We start from the raw sequence: 23000 nt of genomic DNA, 5'->3' as shown, positions 1-23000 counted from the left end.
ACTAGCCCCTTCCTCCTCGCCCCTCTGTGCTCCTTCTCTTTAAAAGGTTCCTCCTTGACCTCTTCCAAAGTTTCCCTGTGAAGTCATTCTCTGACACTCACTTCAGACATTTGCTGGTTCCAAGAATCTTCACTTCGATTGCAGCGTGTGTCAGGCATTCTCTAGTTACCTTACTGCTCAACTACTACTCCTGACACTCTAAACACTGCTCCAGAGAGAACCATTTAGCTACTGAATCAACTACACTTCTAAGGAACCACGCTGAGGAGAAAGATGCCATACTGTCTGTCTGCAACATGCATAACCTATCCAATTACAACTACGACTAATCTCATAAAGCTTGCAGACTTTCCACTGGGAACATGATTATTTGCATGTAAAGAAAAAGTTTTTCTTAAACCAACTTATAAATTCTAATTTGAAAAATTCCATCCCACTCTTAAGGGATTATTATAAAATACGAAGTAGACTATAAGTTAATATAGACTGTCTTTAAAATCTTGAAATATTTATCAAAATATACAACAGGAATTGGAAATTCAAATGCTTACAGAGGCAACATAGGCGGCCCGAGTAAGTGAAGGTCACAAGTGAGGACAGCACACCGGAGGACACACGCCCCGCCGAGAAGGGGCCATCTCTGCAGGGCAGACCACATAGGCCTGGGCTCAAGGGGGACCAGATTTGATTCTTTAGGAGAAGTTCTGAAGTGCAAGTCTCCTAAATTTTAAATGTTGACTCAATGTCTGGAGACAAACTGAACATATCCAGGCATGTTTGGTCTATAGCCCACTTGTGTTTTTATGTTTGCTGTGTTTCCAAACAGTTGGGTATAAATCAAGTATTTGTATGTAAAACCTTGCCCTTCTTTAGAATCATATGTCTTACGCACAAAAACACTGGGCCCCAACATGTAATAAAAATTGTGATTAAGACTCATAATACCCACTTCAAGAATTTTTCCAATGCCTACTAAAACTACAATCTATCTGTATCAAATTCTCCCTGATTGTTAATCAAATGGATAATTAGGTCATGAGACGGCCGAAACTAAATTATTAGAACATTTCCAATAAAAAGAATGAAATAATGCCATTTGCAGCAACATGGAAGGACCTAGAGATTATCATACTAAGTGAGGTAAGTCTGAAAGTGAAAGAGAAATCCCATAGGATATCACTTAATATGTGGATTCTAAAATACGATACAAATGAACTTATTTACAAAACAGAAATAGACTCACAGACATAGAAAACAAACTGATGGTTACCAAAGGGGGAAGGGGGTGGGAGAGGAATAAATTAGCAGTTTTGGACTAGCAGATACAAATTACTACATATAAAATAGATGAGCAACAAGGTCCTACTGTATATACTACAGGGAACTATACTCAATATCCTGTAATAAACCATAATGGAAAAGAATGTGTGTGTGTGTGTGTGTGTGTGTGTGTGTGTGTGTGTGTGTGTGTGTGTGTGTGTGTGTGTGTGTGTGTGTGTGTGTGTGTGTATCTATATAAGAATGTACATATAACTGAAAAAGAATATATATAACTGAATAAGAATATATACACACATATATATATGTATATATACATATAACTTAATCACTTTGCTGTACACCAGAAACTATCTCAACACTGTAAATCATTAGATTTTAATTTAAAAAAAACTGTCACCTTGATTATGCTAGGGCTCAGTGAATCTAACAGATAGATTGCAAGAGTCCATCACACAGCTTTAACCAAAAGAAGGCTCATGATTTCCTATTACTGCAATCAGAAAAACCCTGTTGACCTAATGACCTGGATGGGAACAAAAGGTGCAAAATCTTTAAAGGGTCCGACTCTACTTATTGAATCACTCACCACAAGCAAGTTTCTAAGACTGTCTGAGTGCCACTGAATGATCAGTGGTTAGAACGGAAAAGAAGCCATTCCTCAAGGCAATAGATGCTGCCGGTAATATTGCCAGGAAGAGACGGATAAAAGTCAGGCTAACACGGCTGGAAAGGAGAGCACTGAAAGAAGCAGCATCTATCAAACCCCTGCTCTTCCAGAGATGTCTTACTTTTGAGATCTGTGAATCTACATGTATTACACGAATCTATTCAATAGTCCTTAACCAAGGGTTGTATCAGAATCTCAGGGAAGTATTTCTAAATACCTGTGTCTAGACCTGAGTACATTTATACAATCAAAATCTTCAGGGGAGAGCCAGGATGAAAAAGCAGGCGGACCAGTTTCACCATCACTTGCTCCCCACCTACAGCCACAGCCCCGCAGGGGAGCTACACCAGGTTGAGCATGGAAGACCCCAAGGTGAAGGTGTACGTGGAGGGCCATGTGGCCACCAGCACAAATGAATGCCCCTGCTGCCTATCAAACATGACCTGACCTCACTTGCCCAGGTTCTAGAACCTGGGACCCTGGGGTGCTCAGGGCCTGTGGCTTGCTGCCTCCCCTGCCCAGCTGCAGTCACCCAGCTCCCCCTGCTGGGTACTGGGTTCCTTCCTCCTCCCACCCATCCCCAGGCAGGCAGCCCGCCCTTGCCATCACTTCACTCCCCGCAAGCCTTCATCTTCCGTAGGCTCTGAGCCTACCACCCACTCCCAGGTAGTTCCTAATGGGAAGTTGTTCCTTCTGGGGTACAAGTGTGGCTGGGAGACAGAGCTCTGCCCTTTCTGTGGGCACTACCTCTAGCCTCTGGCCTTGGCTTTGGAGTTGTTTCCATGATAACAGGGCCTGATGTATTGTATTCAGTATACATATTACTATAAATAAAACACCTGTAGCTAGAAAAGACCCTGTATTTCAAATATCTTGTAAATAAAGTCAGTCGAGCTGCTATACCTTGTTTATCGCCTCAATATTTGCATCATAGCGGAGCAGCTCTGCTGCAATTGATGTATTTCCAGCCAAGACGGCGTAATACAGAGCAGTGTTTTGATGGTCGTCCGCAAGATTTGGGTCAGCACCCCGTTTCAGCAGGATAATGACACACGCTTCTTTCTGGCATTGTACAGCCTGTTGGTATCACACCAAGAAACAGACTGTAAGTGCTAGGCATTCCAAGTTAACATTCCTCAAGTTCCAGCAGTTTGTTATATTTAAAACAGATAAATTCATTTTTATTCTAAGTAATTAAATCCAATCCATCTCACGTGCTGCTACACACCTTGATGAGAGCTGTCTTGCCTTCCTTGTCACGAGCATTCAGATCACACCACCACTGTGTAAGGAGATCCACCACTGGTGACTGGCCGCTGGCGCAGGCTAAGTGTAGGGCAGTCCTGCGAACATGAGAGGACTTTTTAGGAAATTAGAGTGAACTAGTTCGAAGGTACAGTTACTCATGTAATTGTAAACATTCAACAGCATGCTATTCCTACCCCTTGAAAACTAACATTTAGTCTTATCTTACTTCTTTCTATGGGGAAAGAATAATATTTATTAGCTCTTATTACTCACCGCATTAATGGGAGAACTACCTGTTTGAATAGAAAGGGCATGCCGTTGAGATTCAGATCAACTTGGGTCTGGCTTCCACTTTAACACTGTCCTTATTAGCTCTCACTTAGCCTGTCTGTGCCTCAATTTACTCATCAACAAAATGGGTGTGAAGTAGTAGTTATCTTACAGGACCCCACTGTGATGCTTAAATGAAAAGCTATGCAAAATGTCTGGCAGTTCCTTGCACAAAATAATAGCTCAATAATCGTTGGTAATATTATAATTGTTACCGTTACTATTTTACAAAGACAACATTTCAATGAAGTAAAATGATAGTGCATCTACTTTGCTGCTGCAAGGATGAGAGAGAACGCTGTACTTCAGTGATTCTAACATGCTCATAGTCTCACACTTCAACATCTCTCACGTGGGAAGGCAATTTAAAATTCACGTCTTAACAACCATAGTTGGCAGCTCCTCCCAGGCCCGCCCCGCCGCTGTTACCTGTTCTTCCTGTCTCTGCTGTCTATGACATTTCTCTTATATGTCAGCAACTCCTTCACTGTACACTTGTCACCTAAATATGCGGCTTTGTGGAACTCCTTTAGCTCACACTTATGGACATGATACCCAGGCACAGGCTTCTCACGATTCCTGCGCTCTCTCTGATGGATGCTGAAGTCCACCCAGCTCACGAAATTAGCGAGTCTCTTCTTCATCTGGCTTATCGCCTTCCGACACCGCTCACTTCCCTCCTGGTCGCTTGCCACCTCCCAATCTCAGTGCTGGCGCTGCAGAAGAGCCACAGAGGTCTCGCTGCCACACCTTGGCTGCAAAGCTCAACGGCTCGGAATGTTTGGTCCGGAACAGTCGTAGCCTAGCAACAGCACTGACCCTCAACTGTCCCTCCAGAGCCAGTGTCCCTGTGAGTGCGCACAGAGGCCAGGAGGCCAGTGTGCCCAGGATGCAACTGTGGTTAGAGTGGGGTGGAACCACAGGATGCTGAAGGCCTAGTCCCCCAGAGAACTCCCCACCAAAAATCTCTAAATCTCATCCCTCAGTTCATTCCTTTCCCCATTCCTCTGGGCCCCAGCCAGTCTCCAGGGAATTTAGCACATGCAAACAGCAAAAAGCTGTTTTCATGGTTTCAGAGCTTGTGGCAATACGTCTCATTAAGTACCAACTTGAGAAACCAACACACGCTCTACAGATGAAATGGAAACGTGTTTCCGCACGTCTGCTGACACTGCTCTGTGGCTCAGCCTCATGTTTACACGCTTTCCTCACTTTATTTTATCTTTTGCTTTTATTGCCACCAATTAAAACTTGAATCAATTTTAGATTTATGTGGGAGCATGGTATAACACTTCAGAACTTTTTAACCACATGACTATGAAAACACCACGTTAGTTACTCAGCGAGGCCAGGCTGCAGGCTGACCACTTGCAGGAAGGGGCGGAAGGCAGGGCATACCTCTTCTTCCTGGCCACCTCCTTCCTTCCTCCCTCAGTTGGCTAATTACGGTTTCCAGCCCTGGCAGGATAAAAACTGCAGGGGGAAGCAGAGTTCCTAAGTGGCTGACACTCCTGGTCCTGCATACTCCTCAGCCTGCACACTCCTGGGCCTGCACACACATGGGCCTGCTCGATCCTGTGCCTGAACACTCCTGGGCTTGTACACCCATGGGCCTGCAGACTCCTGTGCCAGCACACTCCTGGGCCTGCACACTATTGGGCCTGCCCTCTCCTGGGCCTGCCCTCTCCTGGGCCTGCACACACATGGGCCTACTCTCTCCTGGTCCTAAACCCTCCTGTGTATGCACACTAATGGGCCTGTACACTTCTGGGCCTGCACACTCCTGTGTCAGCACACTATTGGGCATGCACACTCCTGGGCCTGCACACTCCTTGGCCTGCTCCCTCCTGTGCCTGCACACTCCAGGGCCTGCACATTCCTGGGCCTGCTCCCTCCTGTGCCTCCACACTCCTGGGCCTGCAAACTCCTGGGCCTGCACACTCCTGGGCCGGCACACTTCTGTGTCTGAACACTCCTGGGCCTGCACACTTCTGATCCTGCGCACCCCTGGACTGTAGGGACTGTACAGTCCCAATCCTGCCCTCTCCTGGACCTGCACAGTCCTTGGCCTGCCCTCTCCTGGGCCTGCACACTCCGGGGCCAGCCCTTTCCTGGGCCTGTCCTCTCCTGGGCCTGCACACTCCTGTGTCTGCAGACACCTGGGCATGCAGACCCCTGGGCCTGAACAGTTCTGGGCCTGGTTCCTGCTGTGCCTGCACACACTTAGGTCCAAACACCTAGGTCTGCTCATCCTGGCCCATCACACTCCTCGGACTGAACACTCCTGGGTCTGCACACACAATGGCCTACACACTTCTGTGCCTGCTCCCTCCTGTGCACGCATACTCCTGGCCCAGCACACTGCTGGGCCAGCACAACACTTGTCCTGCCCCCTCCTGTGCCTGCCCACTCAACGGATTGAACACTTCTGTGTCTGCATATTTCTGGGCCTGCACACTCCTGGGTCTACCTTCTCCTTGGCCTGCCCTCTCCTGGGCCTGCACACTCCCTGCCCTGCTCCCTCCTGTGCCTCAACACTTCTGGGCCTGCACATTCATGGGCCTGCTCCCTCCTTTGCCTCCACACTCCTGGGCCTGCACACTCCTGGGCATGCACACTCCTGGGGCTGCTCCATCCGGTGCCTACACACTCCTGGGCCTGTATACTCCTGGGCCTGCACACTCTTTCGCCTGACCTCGCCTGGCCCTACGCACTCTTGGGCGTGCAATCTACTGGTCGTGCACTCTCCTTGGCCTGCACACTCCTGGGCCTGCACACTCCTCTATCTGCACATTCCTGGGCCTGCACACTCCTGGACTTGACCTCTCCTGTGTCTCTGCATACTCCTGGGCCTGCATAACCCTGGGCCTGTTCCCTAGTATGCCTGCACACAGGCTGGCTTGCACACTGCCGGGCCTGATCCCTCCTTAGCCTGCGAACTCCAGGGCCTGCACATACCAGGGGCTGCACCCAACTGTGTCTGGACATTCCTGGGCATGCACACTCCTGGACCTGCACACTTCTGGGCATGCACACTCCTGGGCCTGCTCGATCCTATGCCTGCACACTCCTGGGCTTGTACACCCATGGGCCTGCAGACTCCTGTGCCAGCACACTCCTGGGCCTGCACACTATTGGGCCTGCACACTCCTAGGCCTGCTCCCTCCTGTGCCTGCACACTAAAGGACCTGCACATTCCTGGGCCTGCTCCCTCCTGTGCCTCCACACTCCAGGGCCTACACACTCCTAGGCCTGCACACTCCTGGGCGTACACACTCCTGGGTCTTCACACTCCTAGGCCTGCCCTCCCTTGGGCCTGCACACTCCTGGTCCGGCCCTCCCCTGGTCCTGAACACTTCTGGGCCTGCACACTCCTGGTCCGGCCCTCCCCTGGTCCTGAACACTTCTGGGCCTGCACACTCCTGGGCCTGCTCCCTACTGTGCCTGTACACTCCTGGGTATGCACATTCCTGGCCTGACCTCTCCTGAGACTGCGGACTCCTGGGCCTGCACTCTCCTCGACCTGCTCTCACCTGGGCCTGTACCCACTTCAGCTGGCCCTCTCATGGGCCTGCACACCCTTGAGCCTGCACACTCCTGGGCCTGCCATCTCCTGGTCCTGCACACTCCTGGGCCTTCTCGATCCTGTGACTGAACACTCCTGGGCTTGTACACTATTGGGCCTGCCCTCTCCTGGGCCTGCACACTCTTGGGCCTGCCCTCTCCTGGGCCTGCACACACATGGGCCTACCCTCTCCTGGTCCTAAACCCTCCTGTGCATGCACACTTCTGGGCCTGCACACTCCTGGGCCTGCACACACATGGGCCTGCTCGATCCTGTGCCTGCACACTCCTGGGCTTGTACACCCATGGGCCTGCAGACTCCTGTGCCAGCACACTATTGGGCATGCACACTATTGGGCCTGCCCTCTCCTGGGCCTGCACACACATGGCCCTACCCTCTCCTGGTCCTAAACCCTCCTGTGTATGCACACTAATGGGCCTGTACACTCCTGGGCCTGCACACTCCTGTGTCAGCACACTATTGGGCATGCACACTCCTGGGCCTACACACTCCTTGGCCTGCTCCCTCCTGTGCCTGCACACTCCAGGGCCTGCACATTCCTGGGCCTGCTCCCTCCTGTGCCTCCACACTCCTGGGCCTGCTCGATCCTGTGCTTGCACACTCCTGGGCTTGTACACCCACGGGCCTGCAGACTCCTGTGCCAGCACACTCCTGGGTCTGCACACTATTGGGCCTGCCCTCTCCTGGGCCTGCACACTCTTGGGCCTGCCCTCTCCTGGGCCTGCACACACATGGGCCTACTCTCTCCTGGGCCTGCACACACATGGGCCTACTCTCTCCTGGGCCTGCACACTCTTGGGCCTGCCCTCTCCTGGGCCTGCACACACATGGGCCTACTCTCTCCTGGGCCTAAACCCTCCTGTGTATGCACACTAATGGGCCTGCACACTCCTGGGCCTGCACACTCCTTGGGCTGCTCCCTCCCGTGCCTGCAAACTCCATGGCTTGCACATTCCTGGGCCTGCTCCCTCCTGTACCTCCACTCTCCTGGGCCTGCACAATCCTGGGCCTGACCTCTCCAGGCCTGCACAATCTGGGGCCAGCCCTTTCCTGGGCCTGCACACTGCCAGGCCTGCACACTCCTGTGCGTGCACCCTCCTCGGCCTGGACACACTTGGGCCTGCACACTCCTGGGAGTGCACACTCCTGGGCCTGCTCCCTACTGTGCCTCCACAATCCTGGGCCTGCTCCCTCCTGTGCCTGCACAACCCAGGGCCTCCACACTCCTGCTTCTGCTCCCTCCTGTGCCTGCACAGTCCTGGGACTGCACACTCCTGGGCCTGCACACTCCTGTGTCTGAACACTCCCGGGCCTGCACACTCCTGATCCTGCGCACCCCTGGACTGTATGGACTGTACAGTCCTGATCCTGCCCTCTCCTGGACCTGCACTGTCCTTGGCCTGCCCTCTCCTGGGCCTGCACACTCCGGGGCCAGCCCTTTCCTGGGCCTGTCCTCTCCTGGGCCTGCACACACCTGTGTCTGCAGACACCTGGGCATGCAGACCCCTGGGCCTGAACAGTTCTGGGCCTGGTTCCTGCTGTGCCTGCACACACTTAGGCCTCCAAACACCTGGGTCTGCTCATCCTGGCCCATCACACTCCTCGGACTGAACACTCCTGGGTCTGCACACACAATGGCCTACACACTCCTGTGCCTGCTCCCTCCTGTCCTGCATACTCCTGGCCCTGCACACCGCTGGGCCAGCACAACACTTGTCCTGCCCCCTCCTGCGCCTGCCCACTCAACGGATTGAACACTTCTCTGTCTGCATATTTCTGGGCCTGCACACTCCTGGGTCTACCTTCTCCTTGGCCTGCCCTCTCCTGGGCCTGCACACTCCTTGCCCTGCTCCCTCCTGTGCCTCAACACTTCTGGGCCTGCACATTCATGGGCCTGCTCCCTCCTTTGCCTCCACACTCCTGGGCCTGCACACTCCTGGGCATGCACACTCCTGGGACTGCCCTCTCCTGGACCTGCACACACCTGGGCCTGCACACTCCTGGGGCTGCTCCATCTGGTGCCTACACACTCCTGGGCCTGTATACTCCTGGGCCTGCACACTCTTTCGCCTGACCTCACCTGGCCCTACGCACTCTTAGGCGTGCAATCTACTGGTCATGCCCTCTCCTTGGCCTGCACATTCCTGGGCCTGCACACTCCTGGACTTGACCTCTCCTGTGTCTCTGCACACTCCTGGGCCTGCATAACCCTGGGCCTGTTCCCTAGTATGCCTGCACAATCCAGGGCCTCCACACTCCTGCTTCTGCTCCCTCCTGTGCCTGCACAGTCCTGGAACTGCACACTCCTGATCGTGCGCACACTTGGGCCAGCACATTTCTGGGCCTGCTCCCTCCTATGCCTGCACACAGATTGGCTTGCACACTGCTGGGCCTGATCCCTCCTTAGCCTGCAAACTCCAGGGCCTGCACATACCAGGGGCTGCACCCAACTGTGTCTGGACATCCCTGGGCATGCACACTCCTGGGCCTGCACACTCTTGGGCCTGCACACTCCTAGGCCTGCTCCCTCCTGTGCCTGCACACTAAAGGACCTGCACATTCCTGGGCCTGCTCCCTCCTGTGCCTCCACACTCCTGGGCCTGCACACTCCTGGGCGTACACACTCCTGGGTCTTCACACTCCTAGGCCTGCCCTCCCTTGGGCCTGCACACTCCTGGTCCGGCCCTCCCCTGGTCCTGAATACTTCTGGGCCTGCACACTCCTGGGCCTGCTCCCTACTGTGCCTGTACACTCCTGGGTATGCACATTCCTGGCCTGACCTCTCTTGGGACTGCGGACTCCTGGGCCTGCACTCTCCTCGACCTGCTCTCACCAGGGCCTGTACCCACTTCGGCCGGCCCTCTCATGGGCCTGCACATGACTGGGCCTGCACATGACTGGGCCTGCACACTCCTGGGCCTTCTCGATCCTATGACTGCACACTCCTGGGCTTGTACACTATTGGGCCTGCCCTCTACTGGGCCTGCACACTCTTGGGCCTGCACTCTCCTGGGCCTGCCCGCTCCTGGGCCTGCCCTCTCCTGGGCCTGCCCGCTCCTGGGCCTGCCCTCTCCTGGGCCTGCACACACATGGGCCTACCCTCTCCTGGTCCTAAACCCTCCTGTGCATGCACACTTCTGGGCCTGCACACTCCTGTGTCAGCACACTATTGGGCATGCACACTCCTGGACCTGCACACTTCTTGGCCTGCTCCCTCCTGTGCCTGCACACTCCAGGGCCTGTACATTCCTGGGCCTGCTCCCTCCTGTGCCTCCACACTCCTGGGCCTGCACACACATGGGCCTGCTCGATATTGTGCCTGCACACTCCTGGGCTTGTACACCCATGGGCCTGCAGACTCCTGTGCCAGCACACTCCTGGGCCTGCACAGTATTGGGCCTGCCCTCTCCTGGGCCTGCACACTCTTGTTCCTGCCCTCTCCTGGGCCTGCACACACATGGGCCTACTCTCTCCTGGGCCTAAACCCTCCTGTGTATGCACATTAATGGGCCTGCACACTCCTGGGCCTGCTCCATCCTGGGCTTGCACACTCCTGGTCCTGCACACTCCTGGGCCTGCACACACATGGGCCTACTCACTCCTGGGCCTAAACCCTCCTGTGTATGCATGCTAATGGGCCTGCACACTCTTGGGCCTGCACACTCTTGGGCCTGCCTTCTACTGGGCCTGCACACACATGGGCCTACTCTCTCCTGGGCCTAAACCCTCCTGTGTATGCACATTAAAGGGCCTGTACTCTCCTGTGCCTGCACACTCCTTGGCCTGCTCCCTCCTGGGCTTGCACACTCCTGGTCCTGCACACTCCTCGGTCTTCACACTCCTAGGCCTGCACACTCCTGACCTGCCCTCTCCTTGGCAGGACCTCAACATTTCTTCCGTCTCCTTTGTCTGCACACTCCTGGTCCTGCACAATCCTGGGCCTGCTCCATCCAGTGCCTGCAGTCTCCTGGACCTGCCTTCTCCTTGGCCGGCCCTCAACATAACTGCCCTCTCCTTTGTCTGCGCACTCCTGGGCCTGGACACACCTGGGCCTGCCCCCAACTGTCCTGCCCTCTGCTGTATCTGCACACCCGTAGGCCTGCACACTCATGTGCCTGCTCCATCCTGTGCCTGCACCCTCCTGTGTCTGAACACTCCTGTGCATGCATACTCCTGGGAACGCAGAGACCTGGGCCTGCACACTCCTGGACCTGCTCTCACCTGGGCCTGCACCCACTTCGGCCGGCCCTCTCCTGGGCCTGCACATTCCTGGGCCTGCACATACCTGGGCCTGCTCTCTCCTGTGCCTGCTCCCTCCTATGCCTGCACACAGCTTGGCTTGCACACTCCTGGGCCTGCTCCGTTCTTAGCCTGCAAACTCCTGGGTCGGCAAACTCCGGGGCCTGACCTCTCCGGGCCTGCACACTCCAGGGCCAGCCCTTTCCTGGGCCTGCATACTGCTAGACCTGCACACTCTTGTGCGTGCACCCTCCTGGGCCTGAACACTCCTATGCCTGCATCCTCCTTTGTCTGCACACTCTTGGGCCTGCCCTCTTCTGGGCCATCACACACATGGGCCTACCCTCTCCTGGGCGTAAACCCTCCTGTGTATGCACACTAATGGGCCTGTACACTTCTGAGCCTGCACACTCCTTGGCCTGTCCAATCCTTGGCCTGCCCTCTTCTGGACCTCCCACTCCTGAGCCTGCCCCTACTTCGGCCCTCTCCTGGGCCTGCACACTCCTGGGCCTGACCTCACTTGGACATGACCTCTCCTGGTCCTGCACACTCCTGTGTCTGAACACTCCTGGGCCTGCCCTCTCCTGGACCTGCCCTCTCCTGGGCGGGCCGTCACCTGTCCCGCGCTCTCCTGTGTCTGCTCACATCTGGGACTGCACACACCTGTGTGCACACGCCTGGGCCTGCACACACCATGACCTACCCTCTCCTGGGCCTGACCCCACTTCAGCCAGCCCTCTCTTGTGCCTGCACAAGCCTGACCTGCAGACCCCTGAGCCTCCACACTCCTGTGTCTGCACACTCCTGGGACTGCACACTCCTCGGCCTGCCCTCTACAGGGTCTGCACTCTCCTGGGCCAGCACTCACCTCGGCCTGCCCTCTATTGGGCCTCATCCCACCTGTGCCTGCACACTCCTGGGCCTGCCCTCTCCTGGGCCTGCTCCCTTCTGTGTCTGCACACTCCTGGGCCTGCACACTCCTGGGCCTGCCAGCTCCTTGGCCTGCACACTCTTCGGCCTGCCCTCTCCTGGGCCCGCACACTCCTGCATCTGCACACTCTTGGGCCTGCACACTCCTGGACCTGCCCTCTCCTGGGCCTGCCCCCAATTCGGTCGGTCCTCTCTTGGGCCTGCACACTCCTGGGCTTTCCCTCACTTGGACGTGCCCTCTCCTGGGCCATGACACGACACATGAGCACCACAGCTGCAGCAAACATTTGGTGGGAAGCAGGTTGGCCGCTGAGTGACGACCACCTGATGTGCCTCAGCTCACTGGCTGTGGAGTTTAAACAGTTCAGGCAAACATGACAACTGCACAACCCTATCCTTCTCCACTCAGCCGGCCGCACTCCGGCCTGTACTCTGGGCTCCTGCCCTGTGTGTTATGGGGCAGGAGGTGGCGCGGTCCGGCTACCCGGACCGCGTGCTCCCGTGCGGGGGAAGGGCCCTCAAAGGCTTCTAACCAGGCGACAAATCAGGAACCAGGTGAGTCACAGCCGCACAGACACACACATCTGAAAGAACCTTCCAGGAAACCCTGATGACAGCTCAGACAGTGACGTTTTCACTGATTCCTATTCCAGTCCTTTCACACGCAGCTCACAAAAAAAAAAAAAAAATCACAACTCTCGGTGAATCACAATTCAAAGTTTTAAAATTACAGACAATCTACAATAAATAAATAAACTCAGTCCCACAAAGATACAGTGTGGGAGCCACTGGGGCTGAGATAGCACATTATGCAACAAGAGGTCGGGGACTGGACGGGAAGCACAGAGATGGCCGGGCACCTCCAGGGGCTGGCAGGAGCTCTTGGGTTTCTCTCCACGGTCACTGCCCTCTGTTGAGGCTCCCTCTCCCTCCCCAAAGAGGGAAAACCCAGAGGTTTTCTAACTTTGCAGTCACTGTCCATTCATCAGCCATGTCTAGTGTATCTCACCAGCACTGCAAACCTCCTCCCTGCCTTCCCCACCCCCTGCAGGCAGCTCTCAGGGGCTAGGGGGGGTGCTCTTTCTCCCTGAGGCCAGCCCTCCTGGGGCAGGTGTAATAGCAAAGAATAAACCTGACTGCATATTAGATCTGCTTTCCCTTTAACCCTGTGCTGTTTTCCAGGCTGCCTTACCAGCTCTGCCCCTTTTGTAAAACAATGTTGCCTTCAGCCTGAAATGGACAGGAGAGCCTGTTCTCAAGGCTCTCAGCCTTCAGGATAAGAGCTCTTTTCCTCTCCTATACACACAACAAGCTGCAGAACAGAAAGTAACATTTGTTTTGTTAGAGGTTTTACAGGGGCCCCATGAGCTGACCCACAACTGCAAAAACAAAGAATTCCTGCACCAAGGACTTTGCACCAACCACCCACAACCCCTCTGCTTTTGAGTGTAAAAGGAGCCTGAATTCTCACTCGGAGAAGGTGGCTCTCCAGGACATTAGCCTGCCATCTTCTCGGTCAGCTGCCTTTCCAAATAAACTCACTATTCTTTACCCCGACACCGCGTCTCCCGATTTCTTGGCCTGTCGTGCGACTTGTGGAATGAGTGTGGACTTGGAAACACAGGGAAGGAAAGCCAAGTCAGGACTCTCACCCTCTTGTCTTTGCTCAGAATACCACCAAGGGGTTGCTGGGACAGTGGGCGGAAAACTGAGGCTGCAACACGACCATGAGCACTGGACCTGGGTGGGAGAGATGGGGGGTGCTGTCCGAAGCGCACCCGGCCTCCTTCCGTGTCACATCACACCCACGTCCCCAGACCCAGGGAGGCCTGGAGCCCCACACAGCAGAGCGCATCCAAACCTTCAGATGCCCAGTGACCGGTCCACTGTGCACCCTCTGGTGCCCTCCTCCCTGTTCCTCCTCCCCGCTCGTCCTCCTTCTGCCCCGCTGGCTCAGCCCTGGTCCCACCACATCCCCACCCAGGGCCAGCACAGCGGCAGGAACACCCTCGGCAGGCCGCCCAGCTTTCCTGCAAGTACAACGTAAGATACTGACCAACTCCTGCAATCACTCTACAGTGACGCTTCTATATTATTTTGTAAAATACTGGCTTTTGAAATAGCTGACTACAGAGTCCTACCAAAATAGAAATCCGCCAAAGACATTATCAGATGAAATAAAGCAATTCGCTCACCTCACAGCCAGGGGTAACGCTGTGGCCCCAGACATGAGGGGCACGTGTAGAACACTTCTCTCCGATGGTGCTGGGAGGGAAGCACACCGACCAGCCTCAGGGTCTCAGGGTCACGGTTATCACTTCGACAGGAACAGTCACAAGCTTCACGGTTGAAAGAATAAAACAAAGTCTGACATAAAGTGTTGAGTTTTATGTTTGTGGGGTTTTTTATTTTCCATACTATGGTTAAAGATCCTTGAAACTAAAAATTCATTCATTTTTTAGATCATAGTACAGTGTATTTCAGAAGGGTCATTCAATAAAGATGTATTGAATTTCACTTAATAATTTTAAAAGGTAAAACATTTTTAGCTTTTCAACTAAGGATGAAAAGAACTGATGTATCAGATTCCCTACTGTACTGCCTTATATCTAGGGACCATCAAGGTTAGAATATTGTTTCTATATTTATTTTAAGTTCATAATTAACTTTTCTGTGCTGTATGGATTAATATTTCCTTCCTGTTGATGACTCAAATTTGCAATAAAAACCAGTAAGCTTAATAAGCTTCCTAAATTCAGTATATCATATATTTAGTTATAAATGACACGCATCCAGATAGTCCAGTTTTGCAAATATTTTTAAATAGTTGAATCACAGAACTATATACATATATATATATATATAAAGTTTTTTTATTGAAGTATGGTCAATTTACAATGTTGAGTCAATTTCTGGTGTACAGCGTCATGTTTCAGTCATCCATATACATACATAAGTTCCTTTTCATTTTCTTTAGTTACTATAAGATATGATTATAGTTCCCTGTGCTATACAGTAGAAAACTGTTTATCTATTGTGTGTGTAATAGTATCTGTAAACCTCAAACTTCCAATTTATCCCTTCCCACCCGTTCCCCCTCTGGTAGCCGAAGTTTGTTTTCTATGTCTGTGGGTCTGTTTCTGCTTTGTAAGTAAGTTCATTTATGTCTTTTAAAAAGATACTTTTGAATTTCATTTACCATCTGCCTTATTTCTTTTGAATTGATTTTTTGTTTTTTTATCTATGATACTATACGTGAAGGGTGCAAATATCCTTATTCATTGCACTTCCTCAAAGAATGCAAAAATAAAATTTGAAGAAAGGGAAACACGATTTGAGAAGACCTTCAAAGCCATCCAAGACAAAGAACACGTGCCACTTACCAGCTGTAGTATATTTTAGCAGCATTTCAAATTAAAGACGTGAAAGAAAGAGAAAAATAACGTCAAATATTCAGATTCAAATAGAAGACTAATGTTACAGGACAATTTTTGATTAACTATATAATGATTAAATCTTTAACAAAAATACATCTTGATTATTTGGTTAAGTTCACCTTTTTAAGGGAACACAATTATCATGGATCACAGAATTCCATCCCAGCTGTGAAAAATGTTTTACACAAAATTTGACATAAACACCAAATAAATGTTTGCCACTGTTTTCATTACTGAAATTGTTGTTTCTAATTTTAAGCCAAAGTGGTTATTTCATATATACTATTTATTAAGAAGAAAAATCATTCACATTAGGTTTAAATTTATGCTCTAAAAGATGGCTTGGAACAGACTGAGGCATTACTTGCACATAGAAATTCTCTAAGTATTCTTCAGTGGAGCCATAACACTGAGCAGGAGGAGGACTTGAGTAACTGGCTAGTTTTCCTGCCAAAATGGGACGTTTAGCACAATGGATGACGCTCACAAGGAAATGTGATGATAATGACAATGATAAACCACCCAGCCACCCCGGTGCAGGACAGGCTCACACACCAAATAAGGCTTCAAATAGCCGTGTCTGGACCAGGAGCGCCCCAGGGTTCTTCAGGTCCCCAGGAGCTTCCACCCTTGGTGGGAGATTCTTCCCCTGAGATGGTGTAACCATCTCCAGGGACTCTCAACTGACCGCTGAACACCTGGGCCGGGCCTCACACAGTGGCCAAGCACTGCGCAGACAGAGCAGAGCTGCTGGGTGGGCCCTGCCCAACCCAACAGGACTCACCCCCACCCGACCTCAGCTTCAGCCCACTCATCCCAGCCCGGACCATCCCCAGGTCAGGCCCATGGCCTGGCTGTCCAATCTGGAACTCACAGAGCCCCGCCCACCCCATCCCGTTCCCCTGAGGACCATTTCCCACCTTCCCACTCCCTGGCCCTCCCCCGAGCCCTGGTGGGCCCAGCCGGCTCCAAGTTTACAGGGGTTTGCAGTGCTCTGACTCATTTCTTTTGGCACCAGAACCCTTTGGCCTTGGGAACGCCAGGGGAGAGGATGCTGTCAACTCTTCCCTTAGAAACAAGTGCTTAGGCTTGAGCCTGGAAGGCAGGAGGCCAGGCTTGGGGTGCGAGGACTACATGGCTGCCAAACTGAGTCTAAAGGGGGGGTGTCTGTTTCCCCTCAGCATGCTGGGGCGGGAACTGGGGACTTCACTGACTGGTGACCCCGTAACCATCAGGCATGAGGAGTAATTCCTGCCATTTAACGAAGAGGAAAAAGATTCAGAAATTGTCTTCAAGGGTCATGACTGGGGCTCTAAAGGGGCCCCACAGTTCAAGGTCCTTGAGGCCCTAAGTCTGAACTTTTGAATCTACCTCGATTTTGAAGCTCACATCGTGTGCACTGCCTGGCCACTCTGGCCCAAACTGTGTGACCCCGGTTTCCGTCTCTAAAGAAACTTGTTTTATTCATTTAAAAAGACCCATGGTGGAGGGGGAGTACAGCTCAGTGTTAGAGTGCGTGCTCAGCATGCACAAGGCCCTGGGTTCAGTCCCTAGTAGTTCTGTTAAAAAACAAACCCAAACAAAACCATACTGCTTTAAGTAATGTACTAGATCCCCCCGATGGGGCGTGATGTCAGTGCTACATGGCTCTGCTGATGGAGACGAAGCTGGCTCGGTCACATCTAATATCCCCTCGGCTGGCTTTTATGGCCACATTTTAGTGCAGACCTCTTCACGTTCAGTCAAAACCTGCGGACTATTCTTTTGCAATCACCAGTGTAATCAACTGAGATAACGGGGAATGGCTAAAACTAGCAAATGAAACGTTATTAACTGGATATTCAAAAGGCCTGGAAGTTCTAGCCCATAGATATGAATTACAAAGAAGATAAAGTTCCTTTATAATAGAGACTTGAAGGACAGAGACCACCGTAACCAAAGACTAAAGTTAGCGTCACTAATAATGGGACAAATGGACTGCTGGCCCATCAATTTCATGAAAACAAAGCAGCAGACTATCTTACAGAGAGACTATGTTATTTATCAAAGCTGTGCATAATTCAAACCCTGGATCCAAGACAGAGAAAGAGTATTTTGGGGGGTGGCGGGAGGGTATAGCTTAGTGGCACAGCACATGCTTAGCATGCACAAAGTCCTGGGCTCAAGCCCCAGTATCTCTATTTAAATAAATAAACAAATAAATAAATCCAAACACCTCACCCCCCAAAATAAAATTAAAAATTAAATAAAGAACATTTCAGGACAGTGGGGAAAATTTTAACATGGACTACACTGTAAATCAGCATATATATATATACACACACACACACACACACACACACAAAAATATATAATTTCTATAATGTGGATTTTTACGTAAGAAAATGCCTTTGTTTTGACAAGAAACGTGCTGAACTATGTAGTGTTGATGTCTATAATTTACTTACAAACAGCTCACAACTCCCTCAAATGAAACTCTATTTTCCCTATATACACAGTCAATGTGATACAGGTAAACAGTTGGTTCTCAGTAAAGGACATGCAGAATTCTTTGTACTTTTCTATAGTTCTGAGTGTTAACGGAAAGGAGAGGAAGTACTAGTGGATCAGGTAGCTGGTAAAAAAGTAACTTATTGGAGGGAAAACAAGTGCCACCTACCCCCTAGTGAGGACTCTCCTTATTGGGCTAAGTCATCCCACCCCACGCCCCATACACTCACATCATTTCTTTGGCTGGAAGTTCAATGTGGTAGTTAAAGAAGTAGACAGAGCGGCACGGGAACTGTGTCCAATTTAAGAGTATTAGAGAGAAGCCTGTATAACTACACAAACTTATTTCACACTCATAAAACTGTACAAACTTATAGAATAAACAAGCAGGACTTAAATTGCTGGCCCAGGAAGTACAACCATCCAAAACTTTGACTTGTAAAGATACATGCACCCAAGTGCACATAGCAGAACTGTTTACAACAGCCAAGAAATGGAAGCAAATTAAATGTCCATTGACAGATGACTGGATAAAGAAGTTGTGGTATTTATACAATGGAATACTACTCAGCCGTAAAAAAAGAATGAAATAATGCCATTTGCAGCAACATGGAAGGACCTCGAGATTATCATAATAAGTGAAGTAAGTCAGAGAAAGATAACTATCATATATTACTTACGTGTATAATCTAAAAAAATTATACAAATGAACTTATTTACAAAACAGAAACAAACTCACAGACAGAAAACAAACTTAAGAGATACCAAAGGGGAAAGGGGGGAGGGATAAATTTGGAATTTGGGATTAACAGATACACACTACTACATACAAAATAGATGAAAAATAAGGACCTGGAACTAGATTCAGTATCTTATAATAACCTATAATGGAAAAGAATCTGAAAAAGAATATATGTAATGTGTAACTGAATCATTTTGTTGTACCCCTGAAACACTGTATAAGTCAATTATACTTGAATAAAACATAAATAAATTTTTAACAGGCAGAAGAAAAAGCGGTGTGAGTGAAACACCACACACCTGGAAGAATCACTAGGCTTGTGGAAACCGATCTCGAAAGAGTTCATGTGCCAGGCACACCTGTATCCTCAGCCTCCAGGAAACGCTGTGCTTCCAAAGGTGTGCGATGCCTCAAGTCTCATCCTGCCCTGCTTCCTCTCCATCTCAGCTGCTTCCCGCCCTTCAGAGGTGCACAACCCCCTTTCGCTTCCATCTTTGCTTCCAATTCTCTCCAAATTGATACCCACGTTTGATCCGACTCCTATCAAAGTGCTGTCAAGATTTCTTTGTAGATAACGAGTATTTTAAAATTTCCATTAAAAAAGGCACTACAATAGCTAAAACAATGTTTAAAACAAGTTATCTGCCTGCCTAAGTGTAGCTATCATCATATAGCTATAGTCAGCAGGACGATGCGGTGTTGGCAGATACAGTGTAAAATGCAGAGCTGTAAAGCCTTCAGGGAAAAAAACCCAGGATACTATCTTTGGGAACAAGGGCTAATACATCCTGAGAACTGTCACCAAAAGGTAGATACAGAAAAGAAAATTGGACCTCATCTAAAGTAAAACCTTAAAAAAATGGTTTCTTGATGAGAAAGTTACTTAGATTTATTTACTCATATATTACTGTTTAACAGAGGTGCTGGGGATTGAACTCAGATTGTCTCCCTGCATGCTTAGTACGCAGGGAGACAATCTGAGTCCTCAACTGACTAAAGACAGAGTTCCCATAGGACCCAGTAGTTCCCCCACTAGGGACGCACCCAAGAGCAATGAAACATACGTCCACACAAAAACTTGCATGTGAGTGTTCACAGCATCTTTGCCTGTAACAGCCAAAAGCTGGAACAACACATTTCTTTCAACAGGTGAATGGACAAATAAGCTTTGATACATTCATACTATAAACTACCACCTGTAAGTAAAAATAAACTATTGATAGAAGTAACAATCTGAATGAACCTCCAGAGAATTATGTATCTGCCTTGCACCAAGGGCTGCATGCAAGTCAAACATCATTTCCAGGGAGCAAAGGGTAGCGGAGCCAGTGCTAAGGAGGGGTAGGCAGTGTCTCTTGACAGTCTTTCAGGAGGTAAAAATCAGCTGGCAGGTAGCAGGAAGTCCAGAATGCCGCAATCAGGAGAGAAATTACTCACACAGACAGTGACCCAGAATGAACATTAGGCTGAGGAGGCAGTGGAAAGGTTTAGCCACAGTTCACAGTGAGTACCTGTTGTAGAGACGTGAGCAACTAGACCTCAGACCGCTCCTCCCAGCCTGTCTGCAGCCTGTAGACTCACTCATTAAAGTCACAGGCACCTGCTGTCCATGCTCAGAGCTGCTCACACTTCCTGTCATGCAACCAGCAGAGGCTAAGGGTCCACAACCAGCCATGTTGAGGAGAGAGTGGGGTCTGGCCACCAAATGCAAACACAGTCAGTGAGAGCACTCAGACACGTGCCAACTAAACACTGACAGAGCCAACCTACACATGATGTGGCTTCGTATTTTTCTTCTGTCCTTCAGAAGGGAAACACTGCTTAGTTGTGGAAACACTGTATGACTTTGAAATTAGACAAACATGACTCTACGAATTGTTAGCTATGTGGCTCTCAGCTACTTAACTTTACTGAGCCTCAGTCTCTCCATCAGGACAACTAGTAATAAGGATTCTTACTCACAAATCGGCTGCAAAAAAACGACACGAGGTATTGAACCTGCCTGGCAAAGAGCTTAGCAACTGGTAGCTGCTCTGTCAACACCACTCCCTGTTCTGTCTCCCTCTTTGATCAGGGAAGATCACACATGATGACTCTTGCTAATTCCGAATATAAAGTCTCACTGTCTTGTAAAAGCATAACTAACATGAATTGAGAGGTCACGGTGTTGGGTACCGTATTAAGTTTTCACAAGTATTATCTCATTTAATTCTCATAACAACCCTACAAGAAAGGTACTTTTATCATGACCTCTATTTTACAAATAAGGATATTGAGGCTCTACAAGTGGACCTGGCTCTCCTAGTCTTGTCAGGTAGGTAGTAAATAATGAAGAGGGATTGAGAACTAGGTAACTGGGTTCTAGAATGTATACACGTGACACTACACACTCCGTTTTCGAGTACAGATATTTAACCAAATATTTAGAAATTTAAGGGAAAAAATAGAACTAAGAAAACTGATTTTGCAACATGCTTAAATGCTGGTACTAGTGACACAGGATCACCTCTTCTACTGGGTATTTAGGGTGAAAGTTCAGTGTTTAATGAAATACATGAAAACAGACCCAGTCACTGACATTCCACTCACAGCACTTTCATAAAAGGAAAAGGACAATTGTACTTTGGAAGAAAGTAAGCTGTAAGATTTAAAACTATTACATCACTAAGGAAAGCTCCTTTGGTCTTTCTAGGAAAATGTTTTCTCCCCTTTGCTTCACACTGAAGGGGAACATGGCATAAGAACCCCACTTCTTTCTCAGTGGATGCCTAAAACACAATCACAGTGCTGGTTACATACACTAGTCATGCTGAAGGCTTTTTATAAATACAGGTTTTCGGGATCTGCTGACTCAGAACCTCTGGGGGAGGACTGCCTGAAAAGCTCCCCAAAGCCATTCTGATACATCAGTCTTGATGACCAGGGACTGGATTCCAGAAGGGGACATGGTTCCTTGGCCTCTAACCTCCCTCTCCAAAGGGGAGAGGCAGAGAGTGGACAGGATCTGGGAATTGGGGAAGGTGCAGAGACATGTCTGCCTACATTTCTTGCCTTAGACAGACTCTGGCAGATGCTGGATGAGGGGCCGGAAACTGCTGCCCCGTGAGCTCCCATGGCTGTAAAGACAGGCAAGCAGGTCCAGACCAGAAGTGGGGAGAAGGGCCTGGAGGCCACTATCTACATGCCACTCACGCTAGACTGGTTTGAAAATGAGAAGCCTGAACAAGGCCCAAAGGACTAAAAAGACCCGTGCTTCTGGCCTCCACCTACTTTTCAGACTTATTTCACTTTCTAGGAAACTCTTGCATGTCTCTGAAATTTCATAAGCTCAAATCCTATCCCTTCGACATGGAAATATGACACCATCCTGCCCAACACACGAACTTGACTTTCTCTCCTTTCTTTTCCTCTCTCTCCTCCTGCCTTTCGCATCCTCTCCAAATAATTCAAAACTACCTTTTAAAATTCATTTCAAATGAGCTTTTCAAATAACCCTTCCTTGCCAGACCGCTCCACAATCAAACACAGGTGTTCCTCTTTTAATTACTCATCTCACCACTTTTCTTCATACCCAAAAGTCTCGTGTTAACACATTTATTGGTGGGAATCTGTTTAATTTCTGCCTCCACCATGCAAATCTAGGCTTTCTGAGAGAACTGAGTCTGAGTCCATTTGCTCCCTGCTCTCCAAACCTAACCAGGTGTCTTTCTTTAATTACACGCTCAAACCCTCTGCTGAATGAATAAAATTAAAGAAAGACTATTTCAGAGTATCCCTTTTTCCCTTCCTCCGTGGCAGAAACTTATTTCATTCGCTTACTCAATAAAATGTTTTGAATCCCTCCAATGTGTCAAGGCCTGTGAGAATTAAATGATAAATAAGAGAGACTCTTTCCTCAAGGTCCTTCGAAGTTACTGGGGGATAAAACGTATGTATTCAGGTAACCATTACGAGCCGACGAAAGGAACCACACACTTTTTTGCTACTATGGTTGAATTTCAGTCCTCTGCAGTTGTCAATGTGCCTGCTCCTATGAGAAGACGTTAGGTG

The 23000-nt window shown here is 49.8% G+C and overlaps 1 protein-coding gene across 6 annotated transcripts in view; it reads right to left on the bottom strand.

Moving 5' to 3' along the window:
* The window catches only part of LOC140688681 (ankyrin repeat domain-containing protein 26-like), a 121856-nt gene that overhangs the window by 49594 nt on the left and 49262 nt on the right, over positions 1–23000 (bottom strand). For 4 of the 6 annotated variants that reach the window (XM_072948295.1, XM_072948296.1, XM_072948297.1 and 1 more), the window contains 3 exons: positions 14477–14620; positions 3177–3291; positions 2852–3025 (listed from right to left, as the gene is read on the bottom strand). In XM_072948295.1, coding sequence (XP_072804396.1) covers positions 2852–3025; positions 3177–3291; positions 14477–14511 — 324 coding nt within the window. In that variant the 5' untranslated portion in view covers positions 14512–14620. Of the gene's footprint in view, positions 1–2851; positions 3026–3176; positions 3292–3955; positions 4445–14476; positions 14621–23000 lie in introns of those variants that run through there. The other 2 variants (XM_072948293.1, XM_072948294.1) reach the window with 1 other exon arrangement.

Source organism: Vicugna pacos, chromosome 23, assembly GCF_048564905.1.
Source record: "Vicugna pacos chromosome 23, VicPac4, whole genome shotgun sequence".
NCBI classification, from domain to species: Eukaryota; Metazoa; Chordata; class Mammalia; order Artiodactyla; family Camelidae; genus Vicugna; species Vicugna pacos.
This window is presented reverse-complemented; position numbering and strand designations above follow the sequence as displayed.